Source organism: Phocoena sinus, chromosome 13, assembly GCF_008692025.1.
Source record: "Phocoena sinus isolate mPhoSin1 chromosome 13, mPhoSin1.pri, whole genome shotgun sequence".
NCBI classification, from domain to species: Eukaryota; Metazoa; Chordata; class Mammalia; order Artiodactyla; family Phocoenidae; genus Phocoena; species Phocoena sinus.
In genome coordinates, this window is record NC_045775.1 from 7,112,904 (window position 1) to 7,125,580 (window position 12,677).

General features: G+C 47.9%; 1 protein-coding gene across 2 annotated transcripts; it reads left to right on the forward strand.

Moving 5' to 3' along the window:
• The first annotated feature begins 261 nt into the window (after positions 1 to 261).
• On the forward strand, positions 262 to 10,081 carry RRM2 (ribonucleotide reductase regulatory subunit M2). Of its 2 annotated transcripts, none has more exons than XM_032653421.1 (10): positions 262 to 2,525; positions 2,611 to 2,685; positions 3,045 to 3,188; positions 3,478 to 3,594; positions 4,069 to 4,202; positions 5,840 to 5,934; positions 6,050 to 6,183; positions 7,383 to 7,487; positions 7,572 to 7,685; positions 7,764 to 10,081. In XM_032653421.1, the coding sequence occupies exons 1-10, from the start codon at positions 2,418 to 2,420 to the stop codon at positions 7,914 to 7,916; spliced, it is 1,179 nt and encodes a 392-aa protein (XP_032509312.1). In that variant the 5' UTR covers positions 262 to 2,417; the 3' UTR covers positions 7,917 to 10,081. The 2 variants fall into 2 exon arrangements, with proteins under 2 accessions (XP_032509312.1, XP_032509311.1); XM_032653420.1 differs by having other exon boundaries at positions 2,349 to 2,525; positions 3,042 to 3,188.
• Positions 10,082 to 12,677: the final 2,596 nt, after the last annotated feature.

The following is a 12,677-nucleotide window of genomic DNA, read 5'->3' on the forward strand; positions in this document are numbered from 1 at the left end:
AGTCCCCAGCACGGTGTCAGGTATATAGAGGGATGAGTGGCTTTGGGAAAAATCACTTGGGCTCCCCGGGCCTCAGTGACGCCGCCTGGTGTGGGGTGAGGGGCCCCATAGAGGCCACCGCACACCCCCTCGCGAGACGGTAAAAGTGCAACTGCTGGGGGCGTGGCGGCCGGAGCGAGGGCTGCGCAAGCGGGGGCGGAGCTTGCGGTGGCTCGGCGTAGGATCCCACAGCCTTGGAAGAGCGCAGCCTCTCTGAAGTTGGGGGCGGAGTCTCTGTCTCGCGGACCAGTAGCGGAGTAGCTGTCAAAACGCGCGCCGAAGGGAAAAGGAGAAGACCGCAGGTGGGTCCCAGGGCTTGGCGCTAGGCCGCTGCGGGGAGGGTCCTCCCTCCCCCGGACTGGTCCGCCTGGTCCGCCCGGGCCCTTTGTGTCTCCGGTACCCAGGCAAAGAGAGGGGGAACTGCAGACCAGAACCCCGACCCGGCTGTCTCCTCCCGGCGTGACCGCTCGGCAGAACCACGTAGACTTCTGCCCCTGCTTCTTCCTTTGTGAAGTGAGAGCAGTAAAAACCCGATATAGGGGGAGGACGGGACATGCCCGAATGACTCAGAGGTGGGAGGCGGTGAGGCGGAGGATGGTGGCTTCGCCCCCTCCCCCGCCTCGTGGCAGTTCAACCGAAAATGAAGTAATAGCTTCTGGCTAGCTCGAGTTATACTTTACAGTTCCTGTACATACAGAGTATAGCAGGAGCTGGAAAGTACATGGTGCCTGGGACAGCAACCAAAAGGGGTACGTCGGATATTGATTACCCGAAACTGGATGTTAATTAGGTATTAGCGGATACCAAGGAATCACTGATAGTTTTGTTAGTTTTATGGCTGATAAAGCCATTATCACGTCTTCAATAAAAGTATCCATTTTCTGGAGGTGCATGCTGACGGGGAAATTGACAATGTCTGCGAGTTGCTTTAAAACAAATGACAGACCAAAGTTTTAGTTGTTGCATTGTCTAAGAGATGTGATGGTCATTGATCTTTCTTCTGAGGCTAGAGAATACTTTAAACACAGTACTTTAAGAGAAATAGACCTCTGTGGGGAGGGTATCTTCTCTACCCCCCACCTCTTTAAAGTATTATATAGAAAAGACATTGTAAAAAGTCCAGTCTCACTCAGAGACAGCCCTGACTGTGTACAGCTGTTGGAGCTTTTCCTGGTTAATCTTTTTTTTTTCCTGGATCTTAACACTTCTTTCTCTTCAATCATTTTTGGCGTTTTGCCAGATGCAGAGCAGAAATCTCTGGCAAATCTGAAAGACCGCGTACGAAGTAAAATGAGAACTGTTACTAAGTTCATGTCTCCACCCTCATCCGAATGGAGGTTTTCAACCCCCCTCCACTTTAGGCTCTTTGATGCCCAATAAGCAGTAAATGAATTCCTAGTTCTTCAATCATTCTTTGAACCTTATCTCAGGAATTTTTGCTCAGTTTGCAATTTTTAAAACAATGTCGACATAGAGGACAGGGGTCCGACAGCAGACACGATTTCAGGGGGAAACTGCACCAAAGCCCCTCTATCTGTTATTAACTTGAAAGTTTGCAAAGGACTTCGCATTTTACGTGAATTATCTCATTTAATCCTTTCATTCTATTAGTAATCCTTTCATTTCATTTTATTAGTAATCCCACAGGTCAGGTATGGCTACGAGGCCCAATTTACCAAATCTTTGTCAGATGACGTGTCCTAGTGACTCAGCAGCCCGCGCCGCTAACCGTTTGGACAGCACGGTCACCACCGACCACCCCACACATTTGCCCGACCTCAGGGACCCTGCTGGCACTCCCGCCCACCTACACGTATCTAAATCGCCGCAGCCACGTTCCCTCGCAGCCAGGGGCTTTGTACTGGCATTTGCACCAACCTCATTTGCAAAACCATTTACCCGGAACCGCGAAACGGGTTCAAGAGACGTTTTCAGAGAGGTGGGGCTCGGCGGGGTGGGGAATCCTCTCCCGCTCTCCGGCGGGCGGGCTCCAATCGCGTTGCTTTATTCAATCCCAAACCTTTCCGGTACGAGCGAGTGCCCGCGCGCGCCAGGGCCACCGGAGCGCGCAGGGCCTGCAGACTTTGTCCTATGGGGCTCTCAGGGATATGGGCGGTGGCGTCCCCAGCCCAGCCTGCGGCCCACAGAGGCCCGGGAGGGGTAGGTCCCGAGGCTCCCAGGAGAGCAGGGGCGACCGGCGTCCGCGCGCGGCTCCGGAATCTGCTGCGGGAGGCGTGGCCAGCGGCCGGCATCCATCCAATGGGAAACGGCCACGCCCACGGCGCACGCCTGTGAGGGATGCTTTAAATTTCCGGCGCCGCCGTGCAGGGGCTTCCAGTACTTGCGCGCAGCCCCATCTTGACGAGTCGTAAGCAGCCATGCTCTCCGTCCGTGTCCCTCTCGCCACCATCGCTGACCCGCAGCAGCAGCATCCCCTCCAGCTCTCGCCCATGAAGGGGCTCAGCCTGGCGGACAAGGAGAACACTGTGAGCGCGCAGGGGCGAGGGGCGGGGCAGGGCGGCGGGGTCCTGAAGGACGCGGGCAGGCCTCTCACCACGCGTCTCCCTGCAGCCCCCGTCCCTCAGCGGGACCCGCGTGCTGGCCAGCAAGACCGCGAGGAGGATCTTCCAGGAGCCCGCCGAGCCAGTGAGTAGGCGAGCTGGGGGCGCCCGGCGAGGGGGCGCTGCAGGAAGGCGGTGCAGGAGGAGCCTGCTCTTGGCGCCAAAGCCTCATTGTCTCCTCTCAAACCCTACCCCCTCCCGGGCCCGCGCTCCTTTCCCGCCAAAGTCTCTTCCCGATCATTTACTACTTTACACATCTGGACATTTTCCTGTTATGTCTCTACTATAGTCCTGCTCTGTTATGTACAGAACCCATGTGTGACAAGCGACATACATTAAACCGCATGAATTTCCCGATAATTGGACATACTTTGCTTAAAAAATAAAAGACAGTTTCGTGGTTCGCCCTATACTTAACATTTTCCATCCTTTCTCCCCCAGCAGAACCCAAAGCTATCTGCCCCCAGTGTGGAGGATGAACCACTTCTGAAAGAAAACCCCCGCCGCTTTGTCATCTTTCCTATCGAATACCATGATATTTGGCAGATGTATAAGAAAGCTGAGGCTTCCTTTTGGACAGCTGAGGAGGTAATCGGCTTCAGGAACTAGGAGACTTAAAAGGCAGTTGGAAGCATTGCCCCTAACTCTAGAGGAAGACCCCTGCAGTGCCGGTTATAACTTGTTTGAAATGTGCTTTGCTTTCCTCGTGTTCCTCTTGGGAATGCTTGCCCACAGAGGGAGAGTATTAGATGTTCTCACTGGCAAAGTGCGTGAGGGGTATATTAATCAAGCGATACTAGTAGACTTAAAGTTGAAGAATTACGCATATGTGTGAGGTCCTGCACGTTTGAACCCCTTGTGAAATTCTGTACTCCAGGTGGACCTTTCCAAGGACATTCAGCACTGGGAAGCCCTGAAGCCTGAGGAGAGATATTTCATTTCGCACGTTCTGGCTTTCTTTGCAGCAAGTGATGGCATAGTAAATGAAAACTTGGTGAGTTTGCAAAAATAAAGTCTACTTTTATGCATTTCAAGACTTAAGAGAACTAATAATTTTCTTTTTTCATCTTTTAAATTTTTCCACACTGAATGTGTATATATCTGTAAGCTAGTATTTATATTCCATGGCATTTCCTGTACTATAATATACTTTGCAGTTATTTCTTCCTTATGGTATTTTTTTCCCCCAACTGTAGAGAAGCTCAAAGACAAATGTTAAGTGGTAGTAATAGATCTACAACCCTGGTAGCTATCTATTTGCTCTCCTTTTTGTGGCTTTGCTGTTTTAATAATTTGGTTGCATATATGTCTTGTTGAGTGCATCCTCCTTGCAATGAATTAAAAAGAATGAATTGCTATTTCTACCTTATGATGATACAAAAGAGGAAGTGTGACGCAACCGGTGTTCATTGACTTGAGTTGCTGCCGGTAGATTTTCCTTAAACTGACCTTTGTGTTTTACCACTAGGTGGAGCGGTTTAGCCAAGAAGTTCAGATTACGGAAGCCCGTTGTTTCTATGGCTTCCAAATTGCCATGGAAAACATACATTCTGAAATGTATAGTCTCCTCATTGACACTTACATAAAAGATTCCAAAGAAAGGTGAGTATTTGGGTGGTGATATGCCAACATATTTAGGATTACCAATTGTTACTTTTTGAGATCGTACAGGGATAGAAGAATGACTCTAAAATGACCAAGTCAAAGCAATTCCTAGCACCCGTGGTCCTGTCTGCTCTGAAGAAGAGGCCTGAATTCACTTTACTAGCCAGTCACTTAAAAACAAAGTTATGAGGTTACTCCGTTTTCTAGAGGTGGAAATATACTGCCGAACGTCCAGCCTAACGCCTTCTGAAAAAACATCCCTAGAGGCTGTGTCTGATGCCCCAAAACCTAGGTCTGATAGTTTTCACGTCTGGCAAATCTGTTAACCCACAACTTGAGCCTGGGGCAGGGTGGAAAGGGTGGAGGATGCAAAGTAAAACATAAAACTTGCCTCGTAAGGGGCTGTAACATAATACAGAAAGTAAGACCTAGGAGTGTAAGTAGAGGAATTACATGCTAGTACAGAGGCAGCTGTGAACCATGAGATTAATTAGGCACACAGCTGTTTGCCTGAAGTGATAGTTTATATTGGAGGATAATAGAGAAATGTAGGTAGCCTCGGGCCTGTTTCACATTTTCAAGATTGACTGGAAAGGAGGGGAGAGTTAGAAATGGGTGTTTGAGTAGTCTAGATATTAAGGTCAGCTTCCAGACAAGAGCCTGTGTAGAACAGAAGTGGTGAAGCTGAAGAGTAGCCTCTTGTAGATGACTTGGAAGAAAGTGAAGAGGGAAAATGAGTAGTGACTTGCAAGCCTAGCAGGATTGAGGAGATTCATTGGGGGTAAAAAGATTTGAACATGTTTGTAGACAGAAATGAACAAAGGAAGTAAAGGTAGGGGCATGATTGGGATACATTACCGGAACAGGTAGGATCAGGACGGCCTGGTGGTTGAGTTTTGAAAGCCAGGGAGAGGCGAGACCCAGGTTGACATGGAAAGAGAATGAAAGGAACCCAATGGCCTGATGACCTTGGCTTCAGAAAATAAGGTCATCTGGGAAGGACGAGGCTGGACTGGGGAATCTATAGACTCCCAAGGTGGGAATGGGGAGGAAGAGAGTAATAAGACCAGGTAAGTGCAGGGCCAATCGATTTGCTTTTCTGACCTGGGATCAACATTGTAGCATAGAATTATAGCTGGAAGCAATCTCAGGTTGTTTAGTTTATTGGCTTTAATTGCTTTATTATATACTTGTCACATTTGTGGCCCAAATAATTAGCACAGTGATAAGAGTGTGGGCATCTATTTAGGGAGATAATGATCAGCATAGCTTAAACAGTCCTAGCAGTTAAGATTTTATAGTTCTTCAAAGTTAAAGATAGGGCCTGTGAACCTTGTCATGACCTGGACTTGAAATAATTAAGCCAGTAAATGCTCTTGGTGTAATAGACTGAGTTTTCATGTTAGTAGATCTTGGGGCTCAGTGTGAATGAATGGATGCCTAAATTTGTATTAACATAAACCAAATGAATGTTGAGATTTTTGAAAACACTGGAGGAAAAAGCAAACAAGTAAAAAGAAAACATTGCAGTTTGAATCCCAAATTGGCCTTGGTCCCAATGCTCTTACCCAGAAGCTTAGGATAGGAGGTCTCTGCTGGAGACTCCTGTGTGCTGATGCTCTGTGTGCCTACAGGGAATTTCTCTTCAACGCCATTGAGACAATGCCTTGTGTAAAGAAGAAGGCAGACTGGGCCTTGTGCTGGATTGGGGACAAAGAGGCTACGTATGGTAAGGATACCTTGGCCCTCCTTACCCCTGAGCTTCGTTTTCTAAGTGATGTTACTGGTTTGTTCCTACGAACACAAACAGATACTCACTACAAATATTTTGGCGTTAACTCTAGGAGAACGTGTCGTAGCCTTTGCCGCAGTGGAAGGAATCTTCTTTTCTGGTTCTTTTGCATCGATATTCTGGCTCAAAAAACGAGGACTGATGCCCGGCCTCACATTTTCCAATGAACTTATTAGCAGAGACGAGGTGAGTCTAGTTCAGATGACAGGCTGACATGCACCCCAAACACCTACAACCCTGTGTTCACTGGAGGGAACCCCAGATGTCAGATTGCCTTAAATGCACATTTAACAAGTGGCTTCAACCATATACATACTTGGCAGAGAAAGAAATACTTCAGATAATTTGCTGAAATTATTTTACTCATATTCTCAATATACATAGGTATTGCTCTATAGGTGATGGGATTTTTTTTTAAGGGAAGTTTTATTATTTCTACCTGGTCTTCTGTGTGATCCTATTGTACTTCAAAGTTAGTTGGTGAGCATCTCAGTGAATCTATTCTGATCCAGTATATGTCTTTGAATGCACTTGGATTAAAGTGCAGAAGGAAAAGTGAAGGTGCCCAGATGTTCCAGTGTTAAGTCCCACCAGCAATGGGATTTTTTTTTTTTAATTTAATTTATTTATTTTTGGCTGCATTGGGTCTTCATTGCTGCGCGCAGGCTTTCTCTAGTTGCGGCGAGCGGGGGCTACTCTTCGTTGCAGTGCGCAGGCTTCTCACTGTGGTGGCTTCTCTTGTTGCGGAGCACGGGCTCTAGGCGCGCGGGCTTAAGTAGTGTGGCTCCCGGGCTCTAGAGCGCAGGCTCAGTAGTTGTGGCACACGGGCTTAGCTGCTCTGCGGCGTGTGGGATCTTCCCAGACCAGGGCTCGAGCCTGTGTCCCCTGCGTTGGCAGGTGGATTCTTAACCACTGCGCCACCAGGGAAGCCCAGCCCTGGGCTTTAATGCACTAAGACTTGCAGACTTGATTCACTCGGAATTGCATTCCCGATTTCCCAGGCATTAGGTTTTAAATCTAAAAACTAACTAGCCTAGTCAGAGTTTTGCCTTTCCTGCTGGGAATAGTGGCGACAGTAGAGCTCAGGGCTGTAGAAAGAACGCTCTGAGTGCAAGTTCTGCCCAGTCCTTTGCCACCACACAGAGCAGCGAGGACCAGACCTGGCCTGCTGTCCTCTAGGGGGCAGCCCTAAGGCCCCTGGGTGGGACCGAGCCTGCCTAGGTGACACAGCAGCTGAGTCATCTTCCCTTCCACAGTTAGAATGCTCTTAGTCTGGCCACGCAAGATGTATAAGGAGAATACAGACCAGCATAAAGCAGTTTCCTATTCCACGTTAATGCTAGAAGTCTGCTGGTTTGATAGTGACCTTAAACCTTTTCTTCTAGGGTTTACACTGTGACTTTGCCTGCCTGATGTTCAAACACCTGCTACACAAACCTTCGGAGCAGAGAGTCAAAGATATAATCGTCAATGCAGTTAGGATAGAACAGGTGGGTGGCGCGTGGAGGCCTCGTGCTTGCTAGAAGACCTCTTGATGCTTCTGTTTTATTGAGAAGCTGTGTTCTGGTTCCTAGGAGTTCCTCACGGAGGCCCTGCCAGTGAAGCTCATTGGAATGAATTGCACTTTGATGAAGCAGTACATCGAATTCGTGGCAGACAGACTTATGCTGGAGCTGGGTTTTAGCAAGGTAAAGTATTGTGGGTAGCCCTCTGGTTCTTTCTGAAACTGGTGTTCCGTATTTATGTTTTGCTGTGAACCTTTTCAGATTTTCAGAGTAGAAAATCCATTTGACTTTATGGAGAATATTTCACTGGAAGGGAAGACTAACTTCTTTGAGAAGAGAGTAGGCGAGTATCAGAGGATGGGAGTGATGTCCAGTCCGACAGAGAATTCCTTTACCTTGGATGCTGACTTCTAAGTGAACTGAAGATGTGCTCTTAGTTTGCTGATTTTTCTTCTTTTCCTTCTCATCAAAAGAGAAGAAAATCAGCTACTTGAACTGTATTAACCAGCTACACCATAAATCGCCCATAAAGTTCATTAATGGCATGTTTAAAACTGTGTAGCTACCTCAAAATCAATCCTGTTAATGCTAGTGGGGTCACCTAGATTGGAAGCGTAGACAGAAGCTACTCGGATTCTTACGAAAGATCTTGTCCATGTTTGGCGTTTGCAAGCAGGCTGGCTGTACACGACTTCACCCTGGCTCTTAACAGCACCTTCCTTGGCCTCAAAGTGTGGGGAGTCAAGTGAGTTTGATCCAGCAGGATTAGACAGTTACTACCACGAGGCAGTAGGAAGACATCAGACTCACTGCTTCAGATTTTAAAGCAGATTTTAAAGTTTACTTATGATTTGTATATAAAACTGGCACTTTACACACAAATAAACATAGTTTGTACTGTCAGGATGAAGGCTTGATTTAACCTATGTTTGTTGGTTTCTACACCAAATACAAAAGTTTTCTGTTTACCACTAACAGCCAATTCAAGATTTACTAGGTGATCAAAGTAGGTTAAGCCTGTGTAAACTAAGGGTGTTGTTTTTATTCTTTCTTTTCTTTGATGGATTGAAGAGCTTTTGAACTCAATCCTGTGCACGCTTAGGTATCAGTATCAGCCAGGTGGTGCCACATAGAACACAGGTTGGGTTTGTGTTCTGTAGCCCATGTTGAGTATCGCGGGATCAGAGATGTGGAGAAAGGAGACTCTTAACTTAGGTCATTAGGAACTGAAGTGTGATCCGGACTCACTGTGGGCAACCTGGGTGTGCATGAGGGGCGGTATCATTTAATTTCTCAAATTGTATGTCCCCCAACTTCAAGTTAGTGTGAAAGATCCTTGAAGAGATTTCCTAGCTGGGATCCAAGATATTAACTTTGTAAATTGGTTTTCAAATTATCCTTGAATGAAAGGACCCACGTAAGATCTTTCTCCTATTAAGTGGTAAAACCAGGACTGAAATTGCTTCTCCTAAAAGTTGAGTGTTTATTCTGATTTTGTTTAATTTGTGTGTAAGTAGGTACTGTTGACTTAACCATTTGTACTTCACTTTTAAGTTAGAAAATTGTTCTGCTATTTTTTTTTATATCATATCTGTAGTTCATACTTTTTTTTTTTTTTTTTCCCCTCTCTTTTCCTTTCTTTCTTTGCGGTACGCGGGCCTCTCACTGCTGTGGCCTCCCCCGTTGTGGAGCACAGGCTCCGGACGAGCAGGCCCAGCGGCCATGGCTCACGGGCCCAGCCGCTCCGCGGCATGTGGGATCTTCCCGGACCGGGGCACGAACCCGTGTCCCCTGCCTCGGCAGGCGGACTCTCAACCACTGCGCCACCAGGGAAGCCCTGTAGTTCATACTTTGGAGTAGTTACCCAGTATTATTTTGCAGTTCGTGATTGATGGAGTGAATATTGTTCAGTGCAGTTGCTCCTAGGATTTGCCTAAATGTGAACATCATCTACTGGATTCTTAAACTTCAGTAGAAAGCTAGTGTTATGTGAATAATTAATACGTGTTCCACTCAAATATTAATTTCAGAAGAAAGTATGAACTTAACAGATATATTTAATAGGGCTAGTTTGAATCAATCTGCCTTTATGTTCCCTCCCCCTCCAAAAAAGATGTTACGTGGAAGGTAATGCACGACACACACCGATCCTTTGGCCACGTTTGTTAACACATTGTGTTGTGTGTTGGCTGACCGCTGGCCTGTCCTACTGTCAGTTTTCTTCATTTATTGTATTGATATGAATGGTAAAATAGTCAATTTAAAAATTTCTGTAACATGGGACCCTTTTCTACCTTTTAAATAATTGTTATAAAGTTAATCTAGATTTTATGGTTCTTACACTCGTGCAACACAAAAGTAAACACTTTGCCTGGCGTTGTCAGGTACAGGCGGCACTTGGAAGCAGATTTTAGGATTCCACGTCCCGTTAGCTGTGTGACACAAGCACTAGCTTCTACCGACTAAGATTCGGTTTTTTAATCTGTTTAAAGGGAAACTTTTTGTCTAAAGCCTTTCAAAGTCCTGATATTGAGTACTGCACGAGTGTCAGTGATTTAAATAAAACCGTTCTCGTGTCAGTTCCTTGATAAAATTTGCATTTCAATTCAGGAAGAAAAAGCCAGGAAGTTTTCATAAATACTGAATAGGAGTTCATTTGCTTTTAGCAGTTCTGGGGAGGGGACTTTCCTCATGCCTGTCCTGGCCCAAGTATGTGGGAAACAGGTTCACTTGAAAGATGATGCCCCAGAGCATCTGCCACAAACTGACCTACAGGGGCTGGGGTTGGTCCCTCTGGTCTATAAATGCCCTTTCCTGGGGCTATCCCACCCACCTTCACCTGTCCATTCCCAAATTAGCAAATTGTTTATTGTGTGTCATCACTTCAGACATGCAGTTACTCATTGAGTGAACGGCAGCTGTCTCGCTGGGCGCTGTTCTCTGTCAGGTGGGACCGAGGACGCAGCCACCCTGTGCGGTTTAGGTTTACTCAAGGAGGAAGCTGGATGCATAAGTAAGTCCTGGTGTTAGATGGCGATGTAGTTCGGAGCCAAACCAGGGAAGGCGCCGCAGGGAATGCTAAGTGGGTGGGAACCTTTAGGAGCCGTGTGGTGACATTCTTTTTCCGTGGTAGAGGAGGAGATCGGGGGTGAATCTTACTGATTGTTGTGCTCCTGCCTTCCTGCGCTGTTGCATTAAGAGTCCTCCTCTTGGGGCTTCCCTGGTGGTGCAGTGGTTGAGGGTCCGCCTGCCGATGCAGGGGACACGGGTTCGTGTCCCAGTCTGGGAAGATCCCACCTGCCGCGGAGCGGCTGGGTCCGTGAGCCATGGCCGCTGAGCCTGCGCGTCCGGAGCCTGTGCTCCGCAGCGGGAGAGGCCCCAACGGTGAGAGGCCCGCCTACCGCAAAAGAAAAAAAGAAGAAAAAAAGAAAGAGTCCTCTGTTTCTTCTATGAAGGAGAATGTTCCCTTAGAAGGCACAAGTTTTAGCCGCTCCCTATCTCAGGGAGCACACAGCCTCCAAGGATCGGCCCTCAGGGAGTGGCTGGTGGATGTGATTAATTTGAGCTGGTATTTGGGGCTGGATCGTGTCTTGGGTAGAAGTGTGCTGTGTCCTGGAGGAGTCTCGTGGGCAGCTTTGCCTTTGCACCCCAAGGGCACTCCGTGCCTTTATTATTTGATTCATAGTGTTGGGTTGGTGGCACCATTGGGTACCTTCCAGGCAGCTGTGCTCTAAGGATCGTCAACTATTAGAACAGCCTCCCAGTGGGCAGCCCAGGGTCGTGTCTTTTCTTGCCATCCATCCGCCTGTACCAGCTGCCCGTGGCCTTTCTCAGACACATCTCCGTACTTCACTTGGAGGGGCCTGCGTCAGAGTTAGTGTGGTCAGACCACTGAGTCTGAATTGCCTCTGGTATTAAAGGCTCAGGGGCCCCATCCCAGACCTGCTGAATCAATCTTGGGGTGAAACTAGGGAGCCCACAATATTAACAAGTTCCCCTTGGGAGGTTCTCAGACATTTGAGATTGGGATGGACTCTTACACAGTTCAAACCAGTGGTTTTCAGCTCTGGGTGTGCATTGTAGTCATTCACAGGCTTTAAAAAACCCAGTGCCTGGATCCCACTTCTCAGTTTCAACTGCATGCGCTTTCTGATTTGGGCTTCAGATGCATAGAGCCCTGGCACTTACGCGGGAGGCACATTTCATCACACCTGAGCCCTGGGGTTGTGCTCACGTGCTGGGGCCAAGTCCGGCTGCCCATAGCAGAGCTGTGAGGCTGCCTTTGCCTGCCGGGCACTGCCTGGCCTGGGATCCAGCCTGGAGACGGGCTCCGTGCAAAGCCGGAACTAGATGGGTATTTGCAAATGCCATCTGGCCAGCGAGCTTCTGGAGATCCTGATAATGGTTTAACTCTGCAGAGCAAGACAGTCCCAGCCCCTCAGTGAGTGGCTGCAGCTTTGAGGCTACAGGATTGCATGGCTTGGCCCATTCAAACCAGAGAAGACTTTGATAGGACCCCCCCTCACCCAACCCTATCCAGAGGAGGCTACCCCTCCTGGTGTTGTACTCTCTGGGCACTTGGGAACGAACACTATCAGTGATGTCGCCTTGTCATTCCCTGGAGTGGATTCAGTAACCACAACCTCCTTAGCTTGGTTCTAAAGACTAGAGTGGCTCCAGCAAGATGGTGGGCTAAGGTGCCCTAAAAACCCTCCCGCTTCAGACACCTCCCAATGATAAATAACAAAAGTTAAATGGGTAATGACTTCCTGAGAAAGGGGGATTCACAGATGCTGGGAACAAAGACAGTGGCCATGGGAACCTGTGCTTGGAGGAGCCCTTGGGGTGGTTATTAGTCCCTTAGAGAAATCAGAGGATGAAGGACCAAACACCCTCGGGTTTGGAGGGAGGGATTAATCTGTACTAGGGGGAGTTAGAACCAAAACAGCTGCACAAAGCAGGACCCTGGATGAAATGGAGACTTAAGAAATAATCCCACCAGCCCTGGGGGAGAGGCTGAGGGTGTTCATGTTTCTGGGCTCTGAAAAAATCAAAACCCTAGGTAGGCCTGTGCCTCTCAGACTTGGGGTCTAGGAACTCACGAGAGATACATACTCCCAACCAAACTGCACACGATTCCCACGTTACAAAACGTGCAGGGAAACAAACCACATG